The sequence below is a fragment of the Gymnoscopelus microlampas genome (assembly GCF_963454915.1).
Source record: "Gymnoscopelus microlampas genome assembly, chromosome: 21".
NCBI lineage: Eukaryota > Metazoa > Chordata > Actinopteri > Myctophiformes > Myctophidae > Gymnoscopelus > Gymnoscopelus microlampas.
In genome coordinates, this window is record NC_139958.1 from 4,785,128 (window position 1) to 4,810,627 (window position 25,500).

The window sequence follows — 25,500 nt, forward strand, 5'->3', positions numbered from 1 at the left end:
GGCATCAAAATATACTATATATAAAGTAAAAGAAAAGTGCTGAAATGTTTGAAAATAGCAGATCTGCAAGCTCACAACGCGTCGCGATGCGACGCGTTGTGAGCTTGTAGATCGGCTATTTTCAAATGGCCTTAAAATAGGGCTAAAGTGGTTAATGTGTGTTTTGTGATATAATGATTTATATCTGCAAATTAACCAGTAAGTAACGTTTTCAAATAATCATAGTGGAGTAAATGTACAATATTTGCCTCTGAGGTGTCGTGGAGTAGAAGTAAAAGTATTGCAAATTGGAAATACTCCAGTGAAGCAAAAAATACCTCAAAATTGTAGAGTACTTGAGTACATGTACTTAGTTACTTTCCACCACAGTAACTGTGACCGTTTCAACACAGGCAGGAGCGAGGTCTGTGAGGCAACAGCAGCAGCAGAGATTATGACATCCATGATTTCACTGTTTGTTTTGGCAGACTGTCGTTTCTGGGCGTCTGCCAAAAACAAACGGTGAAAGCACCAGGAAAACACATGCAGGGCAAAGTTACACATACTATCCTCTATGTGCCTTCAAATAAACACTGAGGGTTTGGAGATAGTGGCCCCTGAGATGAAAAACATTGCATCAAATGGGGGTCCATGGTCTAATAATGCATCAAATGGGGGTCCATGGTCTAATAATGCATCAAATGGGGGTCCATGGTCTAATAATGCATCTCAAACTGGGTGTCCTTGAAGTGGGATCATTTTTTTCCCCAACATCCATTTTTTTTGTGCATCATTCCAGGGAACCTGATGGGCAGCAGTGTCCCTGTCCAGACAGACAGACAGACAGACAGACAGACAGACAGACAGGGGCAGAGAGAGGGGGAGAGAAAGGGGGGGACAGAGAGAGAGAGAGAGAGAGAGAGGAGGAGGAGGAGAGCAGAGCAATGCGGCACACAGCCAGTGTTGCCAGGTCTGCTTATTGTAGGCGACTATGGGCTTGTTTTTCTGTAAGGTTGCTTGTAAATATTGGTAGTTGCGGGTTGTTGTTTTTTTTTGGGGGGGGGGGGGGGGGAATAAGTGTAGTTGCTTATTTGGGCTTGCTTCTCAGCTGGTTCTTTTTGAGCTATTTTCAAACAGCGGACGTCACAGAGCTCAAGTGGTAAAAAATGGTGGCTTTCTGATGGGCTTGTTTTCATAGACCTGGTCGCTGGTTTCTCTCGCGAGATCTGGCAACACTGCACACAGCAGCAGTAGCAGAGCATCCTGTGGTGAGTAGAGTAGAGTAGAGTAGAGTAGAGTAGAGTAGAGTAGAGTAGAGTAGAACAGGATGAACAGGATCAGGAAGCAGGCCGCGCTTTACCCAATCAAACGTAGTGGGCGGGATTTACGTGTGTGCCGATCCTTCCCCACTAGAAACAAACCGAAACTCATTTAACAATAGCGTCCGCGGAGCAGGCAAAACCACGGAAAGATATTCACATTTTAACTTGCTCTTTCATCATAGAAACAAGTGGGCTTATAACCAAAACCATCCATGTTCTCTGGGAGAAGTGGTGTTAGTGTTCCGTGCAGAAATATTGTTAGTGGGAATGAATACATAGTCGCACCACCGGAAGTGAAGCACTGAGGGCAGACCTAAACCCCGGTTTCCTTGCGCACGCGTGCTACGTCTTCTTCCTCCCAGAGCCAACTGAGATAGTCAAAAACAGCAGAGGGCGCTGTTTTTCCTTTTCACTTGGCGATGGGTTCCCAGATTGCAGCAGAACAGAACAGAGCAGAGCAGAGCTTCCATCACATCATCACAGCTGTTGTGTAGGCTATAAGCAGCCTCCTCTCCTCCACTCCATCTCTCCTCCTCCTCTCCTCCCTGCACCACATCCCTCATCTCATCCACTCTGTGTTATCACTTATCAGTGGTCAGAAGTACCTACTCTACTCTATAAGTACATTTACTGAACATCCACTTGAACCACTTAAAGCCCATATTGGTGCTGCATGCTTGTGGGAGAGTAATCTCTACAGTCAAGACAGATTGTTCTAACAGCATGAAGCAGAGCAGGAGGTGGTGCCCCCCCCCCTCCCCCTCCCCCCAGAGGCAAAAACAAAGGAGTAGGACTATAGGTTCCCAGAATGGTCAGAGAGAAACCTTGTGCATGTGCAAAACAATCCCTTTTCAGGAAATGTAAAAAAAAAAGAACCATGTGCTCCAATGGATCCATTATTTAGTCACAATCGGAATCAGTGGTTTTCAACCTTTCTCATGCCAAGGACCCCTAAAATTGATATACATTTGGCCGCGGACCCCCATTTGAAAATGTTTTGTGCCAGGGCAGGGACGCCCCAGAAGCAAAGATATCAGTTCATTTTCGCTTTAAAAAATATAAACATTCAGAGATATGCACACAGAGAGGCATAGAGGTTCTGCTGGAGTCAGCATGTCTTCTGTAATCATACCTTAATTGTCTTACAAGGCAAAAGTTCCTATCATGGAGACATTTGACATTTTGTCACCTTTAGGGCACTCCTACTTCAGTCATCAAAGCTTAATGTAACTCTTTACCTGCAGATAGTCTGTCTGTCTGTCTGTCTGTCTGTCTGTCTGTAAGATGCCAGTTATATCATGTCGTCACCTTGCTAGACTAATGGTCTAAGTCAGTTTTTGAAAATTATATTTTTGCCTAAGTCAGCTCCTCATGACACTGACCACCTCTGGTAAATCGCCCATCTCCTAATTGAAAAGGATCATGCTGTTCACTCCCCTTTTAGTATAATGGCATAACTCCCTACTGAGACTTAGGCCAAAATAGGCATTTTTTTGGGCCTAAGTCACATGGTTTTGTGACTTAGGCCAAATTATTTACTGATTTAGGCCATTTTTAAAAAAAGTAATTTTGGCCTAAATCAGATTTAATCCTAAACCTATTTAAATCTCTTATGTTACATAACTGACAGGTTATTTTTTATTGTAATAGTCATAATTTGTTATAAACATTTTGGGTGAAATGATAGAAATATCATATAGTTTTGTTTTGGATCAGTTTTTTATTTTTCCTGAATTTTTTTTTTTTAAAATGACATAGGCCATTAGTTTAGCAAGGTGACGATGTTAGTTTAAACATGAGTTCTCAGAGGCAAGGGGACATGATTAGAATAGACTTATGTACTAATGTCTCAGTTCTTACACTGTTACATTATTTTCAGACAAAGTGTGATATATTGGTGTCAAGGATCTAGAAGTAAATGACACCAAAGGGCATTTCCCCGCCAACACTGCCATCTAGTGGTGAACACCTGGTTGCACTGTATTGTCTTTTCCTATGTTTTTCTCCTTGCTCTCCCTCTCCCCCCCCCCCAACCATACCCCCCCCCCCCCCATTTTCTTCTTCTTATCTGAAAAGTACAAATGATGGAGCTTGCACAAAAAATATTTCAGCCACTTATTTATGCCTGCAAACCTATGATAATGAAAGTGATTCTGTGACAGCTAATAAGCAGTTGTTTAGAGACAGTAGTGTGCATGGCAATAAAAGTCATGTTTTATTACTTTACTTACTTTACTTTGCTTGTTCATTTAGTCGGGAAAATGCACATTAATGAACACTAAGACATGATGTAATACATACACATGATTAAGATATATGCCGGATTTAGCAAAGGCTAATTTCCATCCATATAGTCCCCAAAAAACATCCCAATAGTTGAATAGTACAACATAGGTTAACAAAACCCACAAGGACATAAACCAGTGGTTTTCAACCTTTTTCATGCCAAGGACCCCTAAATTTATATGCATTTGAACGCGGACCCCCATCTGAAAATGTTGTGCCAGGGACCCTCAGAAGCAAAGATTTGAGTTAAAATGTTCGCTTTAAAAATATATATATATTCAAAGATATGCACACATTTTCAAGATTTTTCAAAAATAGCAGATCTACAAGCTCTTATATATCTGCTATTTTTGAAAGCCAAAGTAAAATGATTGTGACGATTTGTTAACTACTTTTGCTGGGGACCCCCTGGTACCCCCTCAAGGACCACTGGTGGTCCCCGGACCACTAGTTGAGAACCACTGACATACAAAAGGCATAATAAAAACATTTAAGAGAGCCTAATTAGAGTAAAACTACTGATAAGTGAGCAGTGCACAAGCCTTGGTTATGTTCTAACCACTGTTTAAATTGTCCTTTGAATTGTATGAGCGTGGGGCTCTCCCTTATTAGTGCAGCCGGGTTCCAAATTGAGCAGCCTTTGATGGAGAGAACATTTTGTCCAAAGGTGGTCCGTCTACGGTGGACCTCACAGACCCCTCTGAGGACTTATTGCAAACTCAATGTCTAGTTTAAGGTTTCATGTATTTAGTTCAACTTGAAGTTTCTCTCTCTCTCTGTGTGTGTGTGTGTGTGTGTGTGTGTGTGTGTGTGTGTGTGTGTGTGTGTGTGTGTGTGTGTGTGTGTGTGTGTGTGTGTGTGTGTGTGTGCGTGTGCGTGCGTGTGTGCGTGCGTGCGTGCGTGCGTGCGTGCGTGCGTGCGTGCGTGCGTGTCTCTCTCTCTCTCTCTCTCTCTTTCTCTCTCACTCTGTGTGTCTCTCTGTGTGTCTGTCTGTCTGTCTGTCTGTCTGTCTGTCTGTCTGTCTGTCTGTCTGTCTGTCTGTCTGTCTGTCTGTCTGTCTGTCTGTCTGTCTGTCTGTCTGTCTGTCTGTCTGTCTGTGTGTGTGTGTGTGTGTGTGTGTGTGTGTGTGTGTGTGTGTGTGTGTGTGTGTGTGTGTGTGTGTGTGTGTGTGTGTGTGTGTGTCTCTCTCTCTCTCCCTCACACTGTGTATCTCTGTCTCTGTCTCTGTCTCTGTCTCTCTCTCTCTCTCTCTCTCTCTCTCTCTCTCTCTCTCTCTCTCTCTCTGTGTGTGCATGACCTTGTTATAGAAGACAAACATGTTTAGTATGACCGTAATGTCACAGGATGAACATGTGACATAGACAGACAGACTGTCCTGTCCACACATATTAACATGCTGTGTACCTTGATTAAAATCACATGTTGACGACCCTCCTACATACAAAGCATCCAGTGTAACTTGCTGAAAATGGAATTAAAAGTTAACTAATCTTGCGTGAGTGAAACGTATATATAATTGACAATTTAAGCATTTAGCAGACGCTCTTAATCCAGAGTGATTTACAGTAAGCAATGTAAACACGTACAAGGTAATACATCAAATACATAGAAATAGTAATCTAGGATCATACGTAAACCAAGAACCTATCACCAGTCTAAACAATATAATATCAAAACATAAATAATCTGTACATTGAAACTATACAAACTATAGGATGTCAGGTCTACAAATGAACCTGGCATCTGTCTAGTGTCTACATAACAGGCTGTATAAATTGCAACTTTCCCCAGACTGGTCTTCTGACAATAAACTGAACACAGACAAGGACTTCTTGACTCCTGTCTTGGTTCTTTTATCAGTGCCATACCATTAAGGAATCATACTTTCAAGGCATGTGTGCGTGCCGTATGTATCAGTGCGGGGCGGCAGTGGCTCAGGGGTAGAGTGGCCCATTTCTGCCCCACGACGTCGTCAAATCTGGCCCGCGATGTGATTTTAGGAAACGCCATTTAATACTACCTTTTAATGGAAAAAAAACTTGGCTTAAAACATGGTAATCGTTACCTAACCACCCACACAACCAGGTATTGTTTAACTTCAAATTGAATTATTCTACTTAAAATGGTTTATTGGGGCTCCTTACAAATTGCATTGTTTGTTTTTAATGTCAATAATTAAAGTAGCTATTCTTCTTAATACATAAAAGTGATATACGTAGTTAGTGGCAGTGTCTGAGACAACATATGCTGTATAACTGAACTGAAAGCGTGTGAGCGCGCATGCGCGTCCGCAACTGGTTTCGGCCCACATCAAGTCACCATTTGACCAATGTGGCCCGGACCCCAAAATGAGTTCGACACCCCTGATATAAATGCACCATTTACATATGTGTGCATATGTCTGTACTCAATATGTCTGCATAAAGAGCATGAAAAACAAACCTAGGCTAATAGTTACTAGTCTATCCATTGGCTGACGTGGTGATTGATATATGAAAATGGAATAGTTACCAGTAAAGTAAAACAATGACCTTTATTGACATCCTTCATTCATTTCCTAGTACTTCATATTATAATTAGACAGACAGGTGATGAGGTTTATTTACAATGATAATCAAACACACAAAGGCAACTATACAATTTCCTATAGATACAAAAAAAAAAAAACTCAGCTCCTGACAACATCTTGGTTCAATTTGAACAATTATGTACGTATACAAGAAACTGTTCATTAACTGTTATTTGATAAGGCTATACATTCAACATGTTTCCTGTTGAAACCACCGATCACGTAAATGATTAAAGCTGCAATCTTGAACTTATTACTCTGTATATATGGTAGAGTATGTTAATACAATGTAACTAGTACACCTGTATACTGTATGACAGAGTATGTTAATACAATATAACCAGCACAAAGGTAAGCACAAAATCTCACTGGTCAAGTGACACATCTGACAATTGCATGTTGGTTGAGCGGTCTCTCGTACCCAGGTTAGAATCCCACATACAACATAAAATAAACAGATTGCAGCTTCAATACCAAATACTCATTATTATTATTATTATGAATTAACAATAATTCAGGGGATTTCAGGTGAGACGCCAACTTCAGAAGTGTGTGAAATGGAAGTTAGTTAGTTACTGTAGGCTATGCCTGATTTACACATGGTCGTGCATTGTGATCGTGCACCGGCAATAGCTGATTTGCAAGCTCGCAGCGTGTCACGCGGCAACGCGTTAAAGGCACGAGAAGTACAAATCATCCTTTAGGACGTTTCCCCCATTGGCGCCTCCTCAGTCAGTGGTGTGTTCTATCGTGTTACGCTATATACGTAGTATGCCGTGCAGATTTTTTTTTTAAAGAAAGCGTATACTAGCCTGGTAAACCCTCCCTCCGGAAATCTCATTTCCATTTAATTTCAGGAGTGAGTCTGGCCTGATCGCCCATTCTGCAATATTGGCTGTGGGCTGGAGTTGGGCGGGAGTAATACCGTTGACTGACAACCCCTTCAGCCAATGATCGTTTTTCCCCTTCAGCCAATCAGCAGTTCACCAGACTAATGTGACGCGACGGGACTTTTGAGACGGCCATGCCCAAAATAGGTTGCCTTATTGGGATACATGCGTGTCACTGCCCGCCCCGGCCGGTTCTCTGAATTTTTATTTTTAAATAGGCTCTGTCATGATTAATTGACCACATATATGAAGTTAAACAACTAAATTATATCCAAACGATATCTTATAAGTAAATTCTGTGCCTCAAAATAGAAGTTTGAGAGCTTTTTGAAGTAATTAAACAGCGGAGAAAATAGCGGACAGAAAAGATGGCTGCCGTTCGTGTTTTGTCGGCTGCATTCAGGCTGCACTCGGTGCCATTCGGGCTCACCCGAACTCGCCACCTGATTGGCCAACTGTCGCTGTCAATCACAGAACGATGTGCGACGACGCTGATAGGCTCGTCCGTTTGGTGTACACGGCCAATATTACAGAATGGGCGATCAGGCCAGACTCACTCCTGAAATCAAATGGAAATGAGATTTCCGAAGGGAGGGTTTATCAGGCTAAGCGTATACCGTCTACTAACCATTTCATCCATTGACCACACGCGAGCGTATAGTCTACAGTATAGTACTGTATACGCTCGCATGTCGTGCAGGGAATGATTATCGTATGCCCTCCGAAAAAAACAACCCTAGGACGCCCCACTGAGCCTCCTGCCTCCTCTTCCTCGCTGGCTGGGTGTCTCTGTCTCCTCCGGAGGAGACAGAACCTCCACGTTGTAGCTCACCTTCTTGGACTGCAGGAAACTGTAGCTGTTGTCAAAACACACGACGTCTGTACGGAGAAAAGGACTTTCATCAGTATACTATGTACCAGGGGGTCTTCAGCAGTAGTATAGGAGGTCACCAAATTTCAAAGGTTTCAAATTCGGTTTAGATTTAACCACTTTTTTTGGTGGTTTGTCGTTTAGTTTTTGAAAAGTCCTTAGTCTTAGTTTAGATGTTATTCGCTTTAGTGCTGGTTTTAGTTTTTTAATTGTGCATTTTTCCGGGGCGAGATAAAAAAGTCATATAAAGTCAGATAAAGTATTGTGTAATAAAAACAGTCCAGTGGGGTTGCCTTAGATAAATAAACACCTAAACCAGTGTTCTTCTCTTCTCTGTTTGTGTACGGCAATGGTTTTCAACCCTTTTCATATCAAGGTCCATTATTTATTCGGCGTTTGAGCCACGGAACCACCGTTTGATGAGATTTAGAATCTCAGACCCAAGACTTTGGCCACAATTCCATGTTGGTTCCATAGGAGGGATAACAGGCCGACGTTGATCAAAATAACAATTCTTTAATTAAGTAATGCATGTTTAACAATAAGTTAACTCTTGAGAGCGTAAAATGAAAGGGTCCATTTGGTTACCAACTCTCCATCATTTAGCTGGGGACCACCTGGAACTAGCCTGGAACCAGACGAATCTGCCAGTGCAAAAAAAGAAATTGCCCTCTGCGATCATATCTATCACAGTGATATAGTCTGGCTACGCGAGGCTAACCATTGAGGACCACTGGTTGAGAACCACTGGTATACTAGACTGAAAGAACGAGCCCAATCGATGGTCTTGAAGGGCGGATCCAAACCCAGCCGCAGGGATTCCTGTGGTGCTTCCAATTGCTTCAACAATCTATGTCCCCGCCTCCCCCACTGTGATTGGTAGTTGGTTCTAGGTCTAACCAATTGCGTTGCCCCTTGGGAACAAAAACTTCCTCATGGAAGCACCAGACTCATATCCACGCAGTGATATAGTCTGGCTACGCCAGGCTACTGGTGTGTACGGTACTCACAGACTCCGGGTTCGTGGCACGTGAGCGAGCTGTCCTCTGGCACCAGGTGTGCGTTGTAGCGCTCGCTGGGCAGCACCGGGCACATGTCCGCCACTTTCTGACCGTCGCCCGGCTGGGTCCGCCGGTACACACCGAACCCGATGTCTGCCCCGTCACTGGAGAACTGCCAGCTGTGGAGGAGAGAGAGAGAGAATGGAGCTTCACGTAATACTTTTGTCATAACGGTGACGTGCGCCATAGAGTACATATCTGAGTCGCTATCCGTGGTACCGATACCGGCATTGGAAATGCCTCGCATATTGCCTACATTGCTGGTATCAGTAATGTTCAGTATCCCACCAGTAGGCCACCTCCTATTCTCCCTCTACACCAAATATCTTCGTAGAAAAATAGCCAATCTACAAGTTCACAATGCGTTGCGTTGGGCCACGTTGAGCTATTTCCGCCGTACGTTCTCCTATCATGACACAATAGCGATGACAGGATTAAATGATGTGTCATGATGGCCCACATGATGTGACCTCTATCAGCCATCAGATGGCGCTGTGAGCAGTGACGGCGGGCAGAGGTATTTACCTGAGAATGCTGCTGGGTCTGTCCACCTCATACTCCAGCTGGAAGACAGAGCCACGGCTGATGGACACGATGCTGTCATACCGGACGTTGATGGAGTCCTGGACATAATAAGACCTGGGCACCGTACCGCCATACTTAATCTGTAACCACAAGATTAACATAATAAGACCTGGGCACCACTCCTCCATACTTAAAGGTAGGGTAAGTGATTTTCTTTGGTTAAAATAAGTGTTAAATAGCTCTATATTCTGATAGTACTCATTGCTATAGAGTGTTTGTTCAGTAAAAGGAGTCTCCTTGTCTCTCCAGCTCTTTAATAAACAGAAAATGCATTTTTGTTTTCAGTTTCATTTCCAATTTTATCGAATCAGGATAGAGAACTCAATCAGGATATAGATTAAACAAGTGAAATTGGAAGTGATGACACTAAGAAATGAGCAGACAAAATTGGAACTGGAACACTATAAAAATGAAGCTTAAAAATGTGTACTTTCTCCTGATTGGCTGAGATTTTGACACCTACTGGAAAATGTATTTTCTGTTTATTAAAGAGCTGGAGAGACGGGGAGACTCCTGTTACTGAACAAACACTCTATAGCAATGATTACTATCAGAATATAGTGCTTTAACCTTTTAACAAAATACTTTTTGTTTTAACCCAAAAATATCACTTACCCTACCTTTAATTGTTTACCGAGTATCCTATAGTTTCAATGTACAGATTATTATTTTGATAGTAAATTGTTTAGACTGAAGCTAGGTTTCTACCTATGATGATCCTAGTTTACTGAGGCACTGCACTGTCTCTGTGCATTTGATGTACGTATGTGTTTATCATGCTTATTGTAAGTCACTCTGGGTAAGAGCATCTATGAATGAATCTGCTATTTTTGGAAAATCGTGAAAATGTGTGCAAATCTTTGAATATATATTCTTTTGAAGCAAACTTTTTTTTTTACTCAAATCTTTGCTTCTGGGGGTCCCTGGAACAAAATATTTTGAGATGGGGGTCGGCGGCCAAATACATATAATTTTGGGGGTCCTTGACATGAAAAGGTTTGAGCACCACTGATATAGAAACATACGTTTTTCAGAAAACTGTTGGGATTTAGAAGGCATTTTGTAGAATCAGTTTCAGGTCTTAATGGGTTGACCCAGATTCATAGTTAGTCGTGCGATGGCGGCGGCTCGCCAAAAAAAAATGGCCGATCTGAAAGCTGGAGCTTGCAGACGGGGAGGGACACCTCTCACCATGGTTCGGCAGCGAGGGTCTCCATCCGGGTCCGTTCGAGTCCCACCGTACTCCACAGGTAGCTGGTCTGCGTCGATATGTTTCTGTAACACTTCTTTCCAGTTACCTATAGAACAAAACACACAAGGGAAAAATACAATGTGCAAATCGTTGTAAACATGTTTCAGTGTTTTTTTTGTCCTGTTGTTGTGGGATAAACAGTGATCCTACTGTAGGCCTACCTCCCAGAATGATGATCTTTCGTCGCGTTTCTTCACACAGAAAGTGTTTGATGAGGTTGTAGGCTATAGGGAAGACCTTGGGTGCTGAGGCAGAGACAGAAATACAATAAAAGTGAGGCAAACTGTCAAAAACTCCATAACAGATTTGTCAAGATTAAACAATTTCAAACTATTGCTAATTTTACAGAGGACCCCCTGGAACCCCCACAAGGACCCCAGACCTCACTTAGAGAGCCACTGATTTAAGACAAGGGTTCCCAAAGCTTTCAGGCCGTGCATTCCCAAAATAATCATATTTGAACTGGGGACCCCCCAAAAGAATAATATTTGAACTGGGGACACCCCACCCTGACAAGCACTTGGAATGTAGGCATTACATTTAAGTTTGACTCGGTTTCATAGATAAATATTGTGAAAATAGCTGAACTACAAGCCCACAACGTCTTGCAATGTGAGACATTGTGAGCTTGTAGATCGGCTATTTTCAAATGTTTTGCCTTTTTCTTAGGTAGTACTCACACACACACACACACACACACACACACACACACACACACACACACACACACACACACACACACACACACACACACACACACACACACACACACACACACACACACACACACACACACACACACACACACACACACACCTTTGATCAGAAACAACCTCTTCAGTCCCTCAGGGTAGTTGTCTTCAAACATGGTTAGAATCTAGAAGCAGGAGAGAGATGTGGAGGTTTTACATCACTCCTGAGGTACTTTATAAGGATACAGGAAGAGTGGGCACTATAAGGAAGAGTGGGCACCTGTGTGTGTGTGTGTGTGTGTGTGTGTGTGTGTGTGTGTGTGTGTGTGTGTGTGTGTGTGTGTGTGTGTGTGTGTGTGTGTGTGTGTGTGTGTGTGTGTGTGTGTGTGTGTGTGTGTGCGCGTGTGTGTGTGCGTGCGTGCGTGCGTGCGTGCGTGCGTGCGTGCGTGCGTGCGTGCGTGCGTGTGTGTTAACCTACCTCTCCGTAGGCCTCGATGGCAGGCTTCCACATGTGTTTCATGCCCAGGCCTTCACAGTCATAGATCAGGGTGATGGCATCAATGTTTTTACCCAGCTGACAGACAGACAGACAGACAGACAGACCGACAGACAGACAGACAGACAGACAGACACCAACGTTAGACAGAGGATCAAAAAAGGCTTAATAAACACCTTAACTAACGTACATATTGTTGTTGTCAGGCAGATCTCTTCCCCTTGCTTGCTTCATTCTGTTGCCCTGTATAGCCCTTTAGTTGGCTTATAAATAAACTTTGAGTTGAGTTGAGTTGAAACGGGTAATACATAAATAGATAGATACATAAATAAAGATCAGAACCTTGTCAGACTGCCTCTGGGTTTCCCTGAAGAGCATCTCTGAGTGTCTGATCTTGGACCTCATGAAGTCCTGCTTGGAGGCAGACAGCATCAGACCTTTGGGGTCCAGGGGTCCGATGACATCATACCAGATGGGACTGCCCTCCTGGTCGTACCCGCACAGCCCGCCAGAGAGGTACTTCTCCAGGACCTGAGGACCACCCACCATCACACCAACACATTGTAGAGCGGTACACTAGTGATACCTTTTTCCATTTCAAGGACCCCCAGTTTGATATGAATTAAACCACTGTTTTTCAAACAGTGGGTCGGGACCCATGTTTGGGAGTTTTTATGGATTTATGGATAAATATCCCCTTTTTTCTGTTTCCTACATAAAAAATAATGTTATTTCAAAAGATTTAAAAAAGTTTAAACAAAAAAAGTCACAACTTTTCATCAATTAAAAACTCTTCCAGCATTTTTCAAAACTAGTGAAAATAGCAGATCCAATTTTTATGGATCTGTTATTTTCACTAGTTTGGTTCCCAAAGTCTAATTTGGGTCTTGAGCTAAAAAGTTTAAGAACCACTGAATTTGTCCACAGCACAGACTCCCAATTCATGTTTTTTTTTAATTGTATCTCCTGGACCCCATCTAAAATCCTCAGTTCTTTAGAAAACCTTCGACCAGATAAAGCTTAGACTAGGAGCCCTGTAAGACACAGACAGTGTGCAGACCTTTATTTATTTAATATACCAGCTATAATTGTTATTGCTGTCATTATAGTTGTAACTGTTGTTGTAGCTAGTCTCTCTCTCTCTCTCTCTCATATTACTCTCTCTCTCTCTTTACCCCCCTCCCAACACGGTTGAGGCAGATGGCTGTTGTTTCTGCCTGATGTTTCTTCCAGGAAAGGGACAGTTTTCCAGGAAAAGGGCAGTTTTAGTTTCTTCCAGGAAAGGGGATGTTTTTCCTTTTGCACCTGTTTCCTCAGGGTGGGGCTGGAGGGGGCAACATGGGTTCTCTGCTCTATAAGTGTCTTGAGACAACTTGTTGTGTTTCGGCACTATAGTGAAATTGAACTGAATTTAATTGGGTATTTACTGGTCCTTGGCGGAGGGGGGGGGTTGCTTTTACAGCTTCACCCAACTGATGGCTGCTCAGATTAGCACACGGGGTTGCTCGAGGACACTTCGACACAGACTGTGTGCGAGGCAAATCGTCACACCGGTGACCTTCTGATTCCCAGATGACTTCTAGTCCAGGGGGTCTTCAACGTTTTCAGGCCAAGGACCCCCTGACTGAGAGAGAGATGAAGCAGGGACCCCCTACTCTATATTGTCTAAAATTGTGTTGTGGATTCAACTTTTTTTGTTTACGTTTACTGTTCATTTCCCCCTATACCTCTTTGCCAAAAATAGCCGATCTACAAGCTCACAACGCCTCGCAGCGCGAGGCGTTGTGAGCTTGTAGATCTGCTATTTTCGGCTAAAGTTCTCCTCAGGAAAAGGGATGCTAGGGTTCAAGTGGTTACGGTAAAAAAAAAAAAATCATATCACATAAAAGATTTGGCGGACCCTCCTTAGTAACTCTGAGGACCCCCTGTTGAAGACCCCTGCTCTAGTCTATACCCACTCACAGTAGTCTACGGCCGTCTCATGCAAAGTAAACCAGTGCAGCATGCAGAGATAAACACACATTTGTGATTCAAAGTACATGATGCAGACATAAATGTCCTGGTATGGATTTCTTTAAATGCTTGAAAATTACGTTTTTCGTTGTGATACAGACAAATGTATAGTGTAGGCTATACTGTACCTCTGGAGGCTTCCAGTCTGATAGGAGGGAATCCACTTTCATATGCCTCCTGAACTCCATGTGCTGTACAGAGGAACATCATGTCAACCACAGAGGAACACCATCTTAACCACAGAGGAACACCATGTCAACCACAGAGGAACACCATGTCAACCACAGAGGAACACCATGTTAACCACAGAGGAACACCATGTTAACCACAGAGGAACACCATCTTAACCACAGAGGAACATCATGTCAACCACAGAGGAACACCATCTTAACCACAGAGGAACACCATGTCAACCACAGAGGAACACCATGTTAACCACAGAGGAACATCATGTTAACCACAGAGGAACATCATGTTAACCACAGAGGAACATCATGTTAACCACAGAGGAACACCATGTCAACCACAGAGGAACACCATGTTAACCACAGAGGAACACCATGTTAACCACAGAGGAACACCATGTTAACCACAGAGGAACACCATGTTAACCACAGAGGAACACCATGTTAACCACAGAGGAACACCATGTTCAACCACAGAGGAACACCATGTTCAACCACAGAGGAACACCATGTTAACCACAGAGGAACACCATGTTCAACCACAGAGGAACACCATGTTAACCACAGAGGAACACCATTAACCACAGAGGAACATCATGTTAACCACAGAGGAACACCATGTTAACCACAGAGGAACATCATGTTAACCACAGAGGAACATCATGTTAACCACAGAGGAACACCATGTCAACCACAGAGGAACACCATGTTAACCACAGAGGAACACCATGTTAACCACAGAGGAACACCATGTTAACCACAGAGGAACACCATGTTAACCACAGAGGAACACCATGTTAACCACAGAGGAACACCATGTTCAACCACAGAGGAACACCATGTTAACCACAGAGGAACACCATTAACCACAGAGGAACACCATGTTAACCACAGAGGAACACCATGTTCAACCACAGAGGAACACCATGTTAACCACAGAGGAACACCATGTTCAACCACAGAGGAACACCATGTTAACCACAGAGGAACACCATTAACCACAGAGGAACACCATGTTAACCACAGAGGAACACCATGTTAACCACAGAGGAACATCATGTTAACCACAGAGGAACACCATGTTAACCACAGAGGAACATCATGTTAACCACAGAGGAACATCATGTTAACCACAGAAGAACACCATGTTAACCACAGAGGAACACCATGTTAACCACAGAGGAACACCATGTTAACCACAGAGGAACATCATGTTAACCACAGAGGAACACCATGTTAACCACAGAGGAACACCATGTTAACCACAGAGGAACACCATGTTAACCACAGAGGAACACCATGTTAACCACAGAGGAACACCATGTTAACCACAGAGGAACACCATGTTAACCACAGAGGAACATCATGTTAACCACAGAAGAACACCATGTTAACCACAGAGGAACACCATGTTAACCACAGAGGAACACCATGTTAACCACAGAGGAACATCATGTTAACCACAGAAGAACACCATGTTAACCACAGAGGAACACCATGTTAACCACAGAGGAACACCATGTTAACCACAGAGGAACACCATGTTAACCACAGAGGAACACCATGTTAACCACAGAGGAACACCATGTTAACCACAGAGGAACATCATGTTAACCACAGAAGAACACCATGTTAACCACAGAGGAACATCATGTTAACCACAGAAGAACACCATGTTAACCACAGAGGAACATCATGTTAACCACAGAGGAACATCATGTTAACCACAGAGGAACACCATTAACCACAGAGGAACATCATGTTAACCACAGAGGAACACCATGTTAACCACAGAGGAACACCATGTTAACCACAGAGGAACATCATGTTAACCACAGAGGAACACCATGTTAACCACAGAGGAACACCATGTTAACCACAGAGGAACATCATGTTAACCACAGAGGAACACCATGTTAACCACAGAGGAACACCATGTTAACCACAGAGGAACATCATGTTAACCACAGAGGAACACCATTAACCACAGAGGAACATCATGTTAACCACAGAGGAACACCATGTTAACCACAGAGGAACACCATGTTAACCACAGAAGAACATCACAACACCACAACAGTGCAAACATAGATGCATATAGGTTCACAGGTTCACAGGTTCGTGATTTGTAATGCGCTCCCCATCCAGTTATTACACTGGCCCGGGGCGCAGTCCGAAGAAAGAGAAAAGAAAGAGACAAGAGAAAAACATAGGACAAGACAAAGAAGGCTAGCCTAGGACAACAAGAACGCACGCACGCACACACGCGCACGCACTCTTTGTATAATGGACGCGATGCAGTGGGACCTGGCTGTCATATCAGCACACTATCAGTGATGACTGTTTTCATTCTTTATAAATCATATACATATTATGTATATTTTACATACTGTAGCACATCATAAATAATGAATGTCTTACCTTCCTGATCATGGATTCAGATTTCTGAACATTGAAGTTGCGAGCTGGAAAGAGAGACACATCCTGATGAGAATTTAAAGAACACGCAGTAATAATCAAATTTATAATCCTCATCATCATTACTTTGACTATTTCTGTTTTCATTCTGAATCTGAATATAAGATAACACAGTGACTATAAAGACACATTATATCACTGTATATTGATACATTTTATGAAACTTAAGCAGAGGATCTTGACAACGCATTATCTAAAAGATTGTAATGAAAGCCACAGACTCCTAAACTGAATTGGACTAGTCTTATTTAGATGATAAACAGGTGATGAGTGGAGAGAGGCCCTCTGGGAACCAGAAGGTTGCCGGTTCGGCTCCCGGTGCAGCAGTCTATGTGCTGAAGTGTCCCTGAGCAACACACATAATTAACCCCATAACTGCTGCACTAATGCCCACTGCTCACAACACTTACGATGGAAAAACGCAGAGAATGAAGTCTACATACGTATGCAAATATACTGTAGAAAATACAGTATTTAAACAACTAAACGAGGACACAGTTATTATTATTAATCCTACTACCACTATATAATCATAGTATACTGATGAACCTGGCACAGATTCATGTGTTTGTCCTTTTCTATGGAGGCTAATCATTGACACAGTGTAGGTTGAGGGTCAGTTGAACTAGCTGTGGTCCTATTATTGATGTAACCTTTAGAAACCTTCAGGCCAGGGTACAGAGAAATCAATACACCACTGATCATTAACAGGATCATGTCCTCCCTCCTCTCTCATGGGTCCCCTCAACAGACTCATGTCCTCTCACATGGGTCCCCTCAACAGACTCATGTCCTCTCACATGGGTCCCCTCAACAGACTCATGTCCTCTCACACGGGTCCCCTCAACAGCACACATGATCTATAGCAGTGGTTCTCAAACTTTTTCATGTCAAGGACCCCCAAATTGACACTTATTAGCCCGCGGACCCCCATGTGAAAAGATATGGCAGGGACCCCCATAAGAGAAGATTTTTATGGCTCTAGCGGTGATTCTCAACCATTTTAATTTCAAGGACCCCCAGTTTGACATACATTAGGCCACGGACCCCCATTTAATGGTATTTATATCTCTGGGACCCCAATTTATAGTGTAAAATCAATGTTAATTTAACTCTGAGAGTGTACAATGGAACCAAATGGTTCCTTTTGGTTCCATTTGTACACTCTCAAGAGTTACAGACCTGTAAGGGTCCATTTGGTTCCTATCCATCATTTAGCTGGGGACCCCCTGGAACCCACTCAAGTACCCCTGGGGTCCCCGGACCCCACTTTGAGAACCAATGATCAATAGAACAGTGGTTCTCAAACGTTTTCATTTGAAGGACCCCCAGTTGGGGATACGCGTTAGACCATGGACCCCCATAACTCTGAGAGCGTACAACCCGCAAGGATCCATTTGGTTCCATTTGTACACTCGTTAAGAGTTACCGGCCGATAAGGGTCCATTTGGTTCCTAGCTATCAATCGTTTTTGCTGGGGACCCACTGGAACCACCGCCTCAAGGACCCCCGGGGGTCCCTGAAGGCTGAACCCCACTTTGAGAACCAGTGTTATAGAATACTTAGCAACAACTATAGCATGTAATATACGCAAGAATTACACAAGATGACATACAATTATCCCAGTGAGCCATAGTCGTCTATTAGACCTCCGTCTAAAACGGGGTTATAATTGGTCTAACAGTGAAAGTTTTTTAGACGTCTAGGCTTAGCCTAGACGTTGATTAGCTGTTTTTTTAAGCGTCTGTATTTAGACATCTATATTATAGACGTCATTTCAACGGCTATAATATAGACGCTTAAAAAACAGCTAATCAACGTCTAGGCCAGTGGTTCTCAAACTTTTTCATGTCAAGGACCCCCAAATTGACACTTATTAGCCCGCGGACCCCCATTTGAAAAGATAAGCCAGGGACCCCCATAAGAGAAGATTTTTACGGCTCTATAGCAGTGATTCTCAACCACTTTTCAACCACAAGGACCCCCAGTTTGACATGCATTAGGGCTACGGACCCCCATTTAATGACATTTCTATCTCTGGGACCCCAATTCATATTGTAAAATCAATGTTAATTTAACTCTGAGAGTGTACAAATGGAACCAAATGGACCCGTTAGGGTCCATTTGTACACTCTCAGAGTTACAGACCCATAAGGGTCCATTTGGTTCCTATCCATCATTTAGCTGGGTACCCCCTGGAACCCCCTCAAGTACCCCTGGGGGTCCCCGGACCCCACTTTGAGAACCAATGGTCTAGGCTAAGAATAGACGTCTAAAAAACGTTCAATATTAGACCAATTATAACCCCGTTTTAGACTAGCCCTACTAATTATGAAAATGAAGACCAAGTCAAAAATGCATTTAGTATTTACAGCCATGCAACATCAGTATCAGAATTATATGTTTTTCTGCTCCAAATTATTTAAATAAACTATCCTGGTATGTTTACTGTACTCTGTAGTGTATATACTGTACTGTACCATTTGAACAGACTACATTGGTATTTACCTCCAAGGTATTTTCTTACGCCTACTGTTATGTAACTGAACAGGTGACATAATCACATAGTGGAGAAGTAGTTGAAAGTATAAATCGCTATGGAAACGTGATACTGTATGTATGGCTCGAGTCAACATGTGGCCGACTTTATAACAATGGTGGGAAAAGTGCTCAAATGTTTACTCAAGTAAAAGTATCAACACTCCAATGTAGAAATACTCTGAGCACACTGTTACAAGTAAAAGTCCAGAATTCAAAATGTGCTCGAGTAAAAGCATAAAAGTATTGGCATCAAAATGTACTTAAAGTACCAAAAGTAAAAGTACTCATTATGCAGAATGTCCCATTACGAGTTTCCAAATGCATAACAATCTTTTGAAAATAGCAGATCTACAAGCTCACAATGCGTCGCATCGCGACGCATTGTGAGCTTGTAGATCGGCTATTTTCAAATGGCCGAAATGTATATAGGGCTGAAGTGGTTAATGTATGTTTTGTAATAATAATAAAAATCTACAAAGCAACTAGTAACTAAAGTTTTCGCCTCTGAGAGTAGAAGTAAAAATCGGAAATTGGAAAAACTCAAGTAAAATTGTAATTTGTTTTACATAAGTACAGTACTTGAGTACATGTACTTAGTTACTTTCCACCACTGCTTTCTAATCTGCACCATGAAACATCTGAGGTGGAACAAGCTCAGTGAACTGAAGTGGAATTCAGTTGTTATTGTGTGGCTGAGCAAACATGGTCGTGAGTGCAGAGGGGCAGCCAACAGGAACAGAACAGCTCAAACATTGTGTTGGTTATCTGATTATTATACAACAGACTAGAACCTTGATCTGCACCCGACTTCATCCAAAAAGTGACTAGAACAGGGGTCTTCAACGTTTTCAAAGGACCCCTTAGCTGAGAGAGACATGAAGCAGGGACCCCCACTACATATTGTATAAAATTGTGTTTTAGATTAAACTTTTTTTGCTTACTTGGTCTGCTCTTTTTTCCCTCTACACCTAAACCTCTTTGCCAAAAAATATCAGATCTACAAGCTCACAACGCCTCGCGCTGCGAGGCGTTGTGAGCTTGTAGATCTGATATTTTTTGGCTAAAGTTCTCCTCAGGAAAAGGGATGATAGGGTTCAAGTGGTTAAGGTAAAAAAAATCTTTTTATCACACAAAGATTTGGCGGACCCCCTGTAGTAACTCTGAGGACCCGCTAGGGGTCCCGGACCCCCTGTTGAAGACCCCTGGACTAGAACCCAAACCTACAGTAGGATGACACAAACCTAACCAAACCACACCGTTTTCAAACATCTTCACTGTAATGAAAGTTTAGCTTTTCCTACTGTGTGTGAGTGTGAGAGAATTAGACTGTTTTAAAATGGATGATCACACTTCTTAACTTTCATCCTGGCGTCCCTGTTTTGGTAGATTTTAGAAGTAATAGTCAAAGATAAGTTTACTTTTGCACGTCACCTTCATATGATGAAGTGTCAAAGAGGTGGTGTTTGTTCAGAACCTTCTCACTATGAAGGCAAGAAGCAGAGTCTGGTGTCTTTTCCAGTATCTGTTTAATGAGAGCTAAAGTGTGTGTGTGTGTGTGTGTGTGTGTGTGTGTGTGTGTGTGTGTGTGTGTGTGTGTGTGTGTGTGTGTGTGTGTGTGTGTGTGTGTGTGTCTGTGTGTGTGTGTGTGTGTGTGTGTGTGTGTGTGTGTGTGTGTGTGTGTGTGTGTGTGTGGGGGGGGGGGGGGGTCGTTGAGGTGGCACACATGGGGTGGGGGGGGGGGGGGATGTTTTTCTTTCAGAACAAGTGCAGAAAATAGGAACAAACTGTGACCTGATGGTCCTCTGAGCACATTGTGGGTTAATTATAACACGGGTTAGAGAAAAGGAACCACAATCTAACGTCTAGGATTTTTGACATAGGGTGAACAGACGTCCCGGTTTGACCGGAATCGTCCCGATTTCAAGCGTCCGGACAAATATCTCTAAAGCACTAATATGTCCCCAGTTTTTAATATTCACTACGAAATGAAACTAACCTAACCATGCTAACCTAACCAATCAGAAAACATCAACAAATACAATGTCTGAACTCAACTCTGAGGCTGAGGTTTGTCAATCAGTCGTTGTCTGTATGCAACACCTACACTACAGTATGGTGTGTGTACACGTGCGCGTGCATGAATGAGCGCATGCGCACGACAAACGTGTGCGCATTGATTTAAGGGTCCCTGTTTGAGGGGGCTGAGTATATGGTCACCCTAGATTAACCTACACTGAAAGGAAAACAGACCCAAACCTCATGTCATATTTTCTTGTTTTTAAAGATGCTGTATAAAGTGATATTGTTATTTGATTGTATATATTGTTTTGGGGGTAAAACGTTAAAGCTCTGTATGCTGATAGTAATCATTACTACAGTGCTCCCCTCGTCTGTCCTGATGGTTAATAAACAGAACATACATTTTTCAGCTTACATTTTGTACTCTTCCAACTCCAGTTTTGTCAGCTAATTTCTTTGTTTCATAACTTCCAATGTCATGTGTCTATCCTGTATTCTGTATGAGTTCTCTCTCCTGATTGGATGGATCTGGTATCCCAGATATTCTAACAATGAAATAAAATACATTCATAAGCCTTTATGTAACTTTCCATCTCTCAAGCACAGATTCAGAGATCGGGAGGGGAAAAAATCCAAATGTACTTAAAGTATCAAAAGTAAAAGTACTAAAATGTTTGAAAATAGCCGATCTACAAGCTCACAACACGTCGCGTTGCGACGTGTTGTGAGCTTGTAGATCTGCTATTTTCAAATAGCCTATGTATAAAATAGGGCTAAAGTGGTTAATGTATGTTTTATAATGTAATAATTTAAAACCGCAAAGTAACTGGTAACTAAAGTAATCAAATAATTGTAGTGGAGTTCAAGTACAATATTTGCCTCTAAGATGTAGTGGAGTAGAAGTAATAGTATAGACAATTGGAAATACTCTAGTAAAGTAAAAAATACCTCAAAATTGTACAGTACTTGAGTACATGTACTTAGTTACTTTACACCACTGTGTAAAGGTATACAAATAGTTAAAACTTCTGAAAATGATGTTCAATCATGTGTTGAGTTGACTGACACCGTGGAACAATCCATTAAAATGTTTCAGATACCTACAGCTATACCTGCCGGTGTGAGAGAGCATATAGTGCTTGGGGCCAGAATGCTGAAACATTGAAACTATAGCACTTTTTTTTCTAAATGCCTGCCTGCCTGCATGGCTCTCAGCTCAATGGAACCAGTTCCGATGCTTTCTAGACATGTGATGTGACTCATGCTATTCATACTATTCAACAAAAATGTGGAATGCCCTACCAAAAGGAGTAAAGGAGTGTAAAACCCTACTCACTTTCAAAACTGCCCTTAAGATACACCTTCAGGAGGCTGCAATTCAAAACCCCCCCTCCCCATTTTTTTCTTCTCTTGTACATATTTTTCACTCTTCATACCAGTAACCTGTAAGCTGATTGTATGACATTCTGTATAGTAGTGTGTATATCTGTCTGTCTCTTATATGTCATCATGATTTGCGTGCATGGGGATCTCATCTTAAACAAGCTCAGTGCTTAATGAGTCTTCCAGTTTAGTAGACCTCGTATTGTGAATTTGTACTTCCATGTACTGTTGTTCTCATGTCTTACTAAATAAAGTACATCAATCAATCAAACTCTAGAGACACTGAGTTTCATCTGAGTCTGAGATGGAAAAATGCTGCTAATTGTCCCAAAAGTGACAGCAAAATCTTGAAAGATTTCTGCTATTTGTTGGTTGTTGTAGAACCCTGTTTTTGTACTGTATCTGTGTTGCTACTTGTCAGCAGAAGCCTGAAGGAGGTCTATTATTTGTTTTAATATATATATATATATATATATATATATTTTTTTTTTTTTTTTTTTCAAAAAGGTCTGCTATTATCTATTATCTATCTATTATTACATTGACCTAATAAAGTTGTCCTTATTGCGCAAGGGTAGACGGTGTGCGGGTTATTTTGTGCTATTTGTTTCAAAAAGCTTCATAGCCTTGCCAACATGTATTATATAACGTTGCAGTGTGGCATACTGGAGCTCTGTTTAACACATGAAAATAATTGTTTGAGGCTGGTGATGTGTGAGAAGCCATTGTAAACAAACCCCAATAATCAATTAAGTAGGCCTCCTAGACTACACAGAGATGCATAAGAATAGGTCAACCCAGAACAAATAGAAATGCATAATAGGCCGGCCTATTACCACCACACAACAGTGGTTCCCACACTATCTCAGCTGAGACCAAAAAGACAATTTTGTAGCCTATACCAAACGTACAAAAATACACTATGAATTATGAACCATGGGCCCTATTTCAAAAATAGTGAAAATAGCTGATCTACAAGCTCACAACGTGTAGCGATGTGACACGTTGTGAGCTTGTAGATCTGCTATTTTCATTATTATTATTCTTTTCATCTATGTTTAGATTTTTTTGTTTTATTTTCATATATTTTTTTCCTGAATAAAAAACGGAAACATACAAAATGTATATCTAGCCTACTCACGACCCATACAAATGGGTTGTAGGGACTAGGCTCCAACACACACACACACACACACACACCAAAAAAACACTACAAAACACTTTTAATTACAGATTAGCCTAGATTAATTTCCTAATAGCAGCCTATTGTTTTGGTACAGTATGATAGATGAGATGAACTATTGTTTTGGTACAGTATGATAGGTCAGATATAAACTCACCTCTGAGCCAGCGGAGCAGGTAGGCATCATGTTGAGATGGAAGGTCTGGCAGAATGTCACAGATTCTGTCCCGAAACTGAAGAGTAGAGAATGTATTTATAGTTTTAAAACCCATTAAGACCTGAGGCGATTCCTAAAAAAAATCTAAATCCTAACAGTTTTTTGAAAAAAATATTTTTTCAAGTTTAAAAAAAAATAGCAGATCTACAAGCTCGTAGCGTGGCACTCGGTGCCGCGCTATGAGCTTGTAGATCTGCTATTTTTTGAATAGCCAAAGAAATCTAAAGTGACACAGATGCGTTCCAGGTCTTAATGGGTTAATTAATGGAATATAACGTGGAAGAGGAAATGTTAAACTAAATGTAAAAATGAATCATAATTAACGTGTCCTTGGTATAATAGTGACACAAGAAAACAAACAGAGCTATTTAGAACTATATGACTTTCCACTTCCACTGCTTTATGTCAAACTCTATTTAATCGGCATAATAAATAAATCGCCCATCAACAAATTGCTCAGCTGTGACTGTATACTGTAGCTCTAGGCTTTAAAAGCTCTGTTTTCAAACATTAGCCTATAGAATTCTGCAGTGGTGGAAAAAGTAGTCAGATTTAGTACCAATACTGCAATATAGAAATACTCTGCTACAAGCAAAAGATCAGAATTCTAAATTTACTTGAGTAAAAGTACAAAAGTATTGGCATCAAAATGTACTTAAAGTACCAAAAGTAAAAGTACTAAAATGATTGAAAATAGCAGATCTACAAGCTCACAACGCGTCGCGCTGCGACGCGTTGTGAGCTTGTAGATCGGCTATTTTCAAATAGCCTAGGTATAAAATAGGGCTGAAGTGGTTAATGTATGTTTTATAATATCATAATCTATATCTGCAAAGTAACAAGTAACTAAAGTTTTCAAATAATTGTAGTGGAGTAAACGTACAATATTTGCCTTGGAAAGTATTGGAAATTGGAAATAGTCAAGTAAAGTACAAATACCTCAAAATTGTACTTAAGTACAGTACTTAAGTAAATGTTACTTAGTTACTTTTTCCACCACTGGAATTCTGCAGCACAGAAAATAAACAGTGCATTTCATGAAGTAGATTATTTTAGTTCCAAACAAACCTCAGTTAAAGTCTCCTCTTGTTTGGCACTCAGGTCTCCAACTCGCCCACTCATCTCTGCTGCTGCTGACACTGACAGTGTGTGAGAGACTAACAGGTGTCACATATACACACACACACACACACTCACACACACTCACACACTCACACACACACTCTCACACAGAGGTAAATAAGCCATGAATGAACTCTTCAACTGACTGTAGACTACTACAGTAGAATACCAAAACACGCCCCATCTCGAGCCTCCTCCCCTTTTCCTCGGTAAACAAACACGCCCCCATCTTGAGGCCCCTCCCCTTTTCAGGCTGTTGATGACAACAGGCAGGAGAAGAACTGTCTGGGCCCCTTCTACCAAGTGGGCCCTGTAGGCAAATCTGTAGGCTGTGTATCTTTGTCTTCTTTAAGACC

The 25,500-nt window shown here is 41.8% G+C and overlaps 1 protein-coding gene across 1 annotated transcript; it reads right to left on the reverse strand.

Annotated features, from left to right (window-relative positions):
* Window positions 1–7,782: 7,782 nt before the first annotated feature.
* On the reverse strand, window positions 7,783–25,144 carry sec14l7 (SEC14-like lipid binding 7; the record flags this gene model as incomplete). Its single annotated transcript, XM_084046487.1, has 12 exons — window positions 7,783–7,925; window positions 8,928–9,097; window positions 9,504–9,643; window positions 10,755–10,861; window positions 10,977–11,060; window positions 11,632–11,692; window positions 11,986–12,081; window positions 12,346–12,534; window positions 14,145–14,207; window positions 16,623–16,666; window positions 23,963–24,038; window positions 25,091–25,144. 12 exons carry the CDS (start codon window positions 25,142–25,144, stop codon window positions 7,783–7,785), a joined length of 1,227 nt encoding a protein of 408 aa, XP_083902613.1.
* Window positions 25,145–25,500: the final 356 nt, after the last annotated feature.